This window comes from Octopus bimaculoides, chromosome 7 (assembly GCF_001194135.2).
Source record: "Octopus bimaculoides isolate UCB-OBI-ISO-001 chromosome 7, ASM119413v2, whole genome shotgun sequence".
NCBI lineage: Eukaryota > Metazoa > Mollusca > Cephalopoda > Octopoda > Octopodidae > Octopus > Octopus bimaculoides.
In genome coordinates, this window is record NC_068987.1 from 80,725,200 (window position 1) to 80,728,047 (window position 2,848).

General features: G+C 37.7%; 1 protein-coding gene across 3 annotated transcripts in view; it reads left to right on the forward strand.

Moving 5' to 3' along the window:
- LOC106871931 (tektin-2) overlaps nucleotides 1-2,848 on the forward strand; it is a 67,316-nt gene that overhangs the window by 3,904 nt on the left and 60,564 nt on the right. For all 3 annotated transcript variants that reach the window (XM_014918694.2, XM_014918692.2, XM_052969771.1), the window contains one exon: nucleotides 1,398-1,832. In XM_014918694.2, the coding sequence (XP_014774180.1) occupies nucleotides 1,422-1,832 (411 nt within the window). In that variant the 5' untranslated portion in view covers nucleotides 1,398-1,421. The remainder of the gene's footprint in view (nucleotides 1-1,397; nucleotides 1,833-2,848) is intronic.

Sequence of the window (2,848 nt, forward strand, 5' to 3'; positions counted from 1 at the left end):
ATATATATATGCTGAGACCTCCTTCGTCATGACTGACCATGGGATTGCACCTAGAAAGTTACCCTTCCAGGCACAAGTCTGAGCAAGGTTGTTTATGGAAGACCAGTAGTCGCCCATGCATACCAGCCTCCTCTCTTCACACCACCAATGTCATCCAAGGGAAAGGCAAAGGCTGATACAGCTTGGCACCTGTAATATCGCAACTCATTTCTACAGCTGAATGAACTGGAGCAACATGAAATAGAGTGTCTTGCTCAAGAACACAACACGCAGCCCAGTCTGGGATTCGAACTCACAACCTCACGATCATAAGCTTGATGCTCTAGCCACTGAATCATGCGCCTTCACACACACACACACACACACACACACACACACACACACACACACACACACACACACACACACACACACACAAACACATATATATATATATATATATTTGATTGATTAATGAGAGAGAAGGAAGATGGAAGATATGAGAATGTTCATTAACCACTACACTTGTTTTGACCCATCTAGCATTGATCCCTCCTGGGTGGGATACTTAACAACTGGTTTAGAAGTATCCGTTTGTGTAGATGTGTCTCTTCAGGTGATTACAGTATGTATCTCATTAAAATAATGACTGTTCCACAGGATATCTTCTTGGTTTGTGTATAGAAAAGCAGCAAATTAAGGAATTCAGCTTCATTTTTACAGAAGATCAATAATAAATAACAAATACAAAAAGAAACAAATACACAGTACAGCGAAAAAGTATTAAATACACATATAAATAGGCAAATAACAATAGATGGATAATGTGTTAATCCACTATAGCTGTTTCCAATGAAGGGTCTGGTTAGATAAATCTCCCCCTGTACTTGTTTTTTAAAGTCTGGTACTTACCCTGTCAGTATCTGTTGCTTAACAGCTAAGTTGCAGAAATATAAACAAACCAACAGTGGTTATCAAGCTGTGGGGTGTTGGTAACAAACACAAGCACATACACACACACAAACACATGTGCACACACACACACACACACACACACATACATACACACACACATACACATACACACACATGCTTTGACAGCTTCCACCTACCAAATTCACTTACAAGGCATTGGTTGTGCTGGGACTTTAGTAGAAAATAACTAGCCCAAGGTGCCTCACAATGTGATTGAACCTGAAATCACTTGGCTGCAAAGCATGGTTCTCACCACACAGCCATGTCTAGACTATTCATTCATATATTCACATGATAGAAACAGTTTCTTGAAAGCATTGTCTAATTTTAATTTAGTCTATAACTATCTTGTATTGATAATATGTCATGAATTTTTGACTAGAATTTCTTTAATTGATTATAAATGTCTCATTTTCTTTATTAATTCTGTCTTTCCATTGCAGGAGTAGTGCAGTTAAATTTTCAAGATGGCCACTGAACTTCACAAAGTTCATTACCAACCAAAGGATTGGTTTACCAACAACTATAGCATCTCTACAAATTCTGAACGAGAGCAAAAGGCCTCCACTAACTGTCGACAAGAAGGGCGATACCTACGCAATGAAACCTATGCTCAGACAAAATGGGACGAGTACCACAATAATATCAGGCTCGGTGATAGAGTAGACCAAATTAGAAAATGGAAAGAAATACTTGAGAAAGTGCTACAGGATCTGGATGAAGAAATTGGAGATTTATCTGTATCCAAAGATTTGGCGGAACAGCAACTTGAGGACATGAATCTTGCAACTGATGTTAACGTAGAAAATTTGACCCTTCGAGAGGGCCACTATGGTATTGACCTTACTGAAGATGACCCTGAGCTTGAGCTTAGAAAGGTTTGTTGATTTGAGACAAATGATTTTATTTGGGTATTATTTTTCTGTTATTGATTCCAGTCATGTCTAGAATACATTATAGAAATATTTAACCAATTCCAATTCTTGCTATGTTTAACTCTTCAACACTCAAATTACTCTGTCACATGTAATGCTTATCGGCTCATTTTGTTTTAAATTAATCATGCTTTATGTCATAGCTTTAAGATTTCGATCAAGTGATTATTTTTAGAATGACATTGTAGGATAGATTTGAACATAAAACAGGTAGAATATTTGAGTAAGATATAGCAAGTTTAAATGCTACAGGGTGAAGCCCTTTGCGCTGTGCCTATGGAGCATAGATACTTGGCTATAGGCTGTCTTTTTTACTTCTCTCAAGTTGATTCCAGCTTTTTCCAGCTCTACTTCAATATCCCACTTCGTATATCTCCATGAAGGAAGACTTTCCTCCCTCGGGTTTTGTCGAATTTGAACTGATATCAATGCTTCTGTAACTGTGCTTTCTTCTAAGTAGGGGTGTTGGCCCAGTGTAAACCCATTTTTACTGCTGGGAAGAGGTGGTCCATATTAGTCTGTCTTCTTATTTATATACATATGTACATAATCATTTAGCATCCATCTCCCATACATAATAAACATACATACATACATACATACATACATACATACACGGGCGTACGTACGCGTGTGTGTGTGTGTATCATCATCATTATCAACTTTTATCATCTGTTTTCCATGCTGATATGGATTGGATGGTTTGAGAAGAGGTGGCCAGCTGGAGAGCTGCCCAACTCCAGTTGTCTGTTTTGACATCGTTTCTACGGCTGGATGCTCTTCTTAACACCAAACAATTCACAAAGTGTACTGAGTGCTTTTTACATGGCAACAGTATGGCTCCTATTATTTAGCATTCAGCTCCACGCAGCTTAAAGTTTCATAGGTTCACCAAAGGAACTGAACATATATATCTATGTATGTATATGTGTATATACATATATATATATATATATATA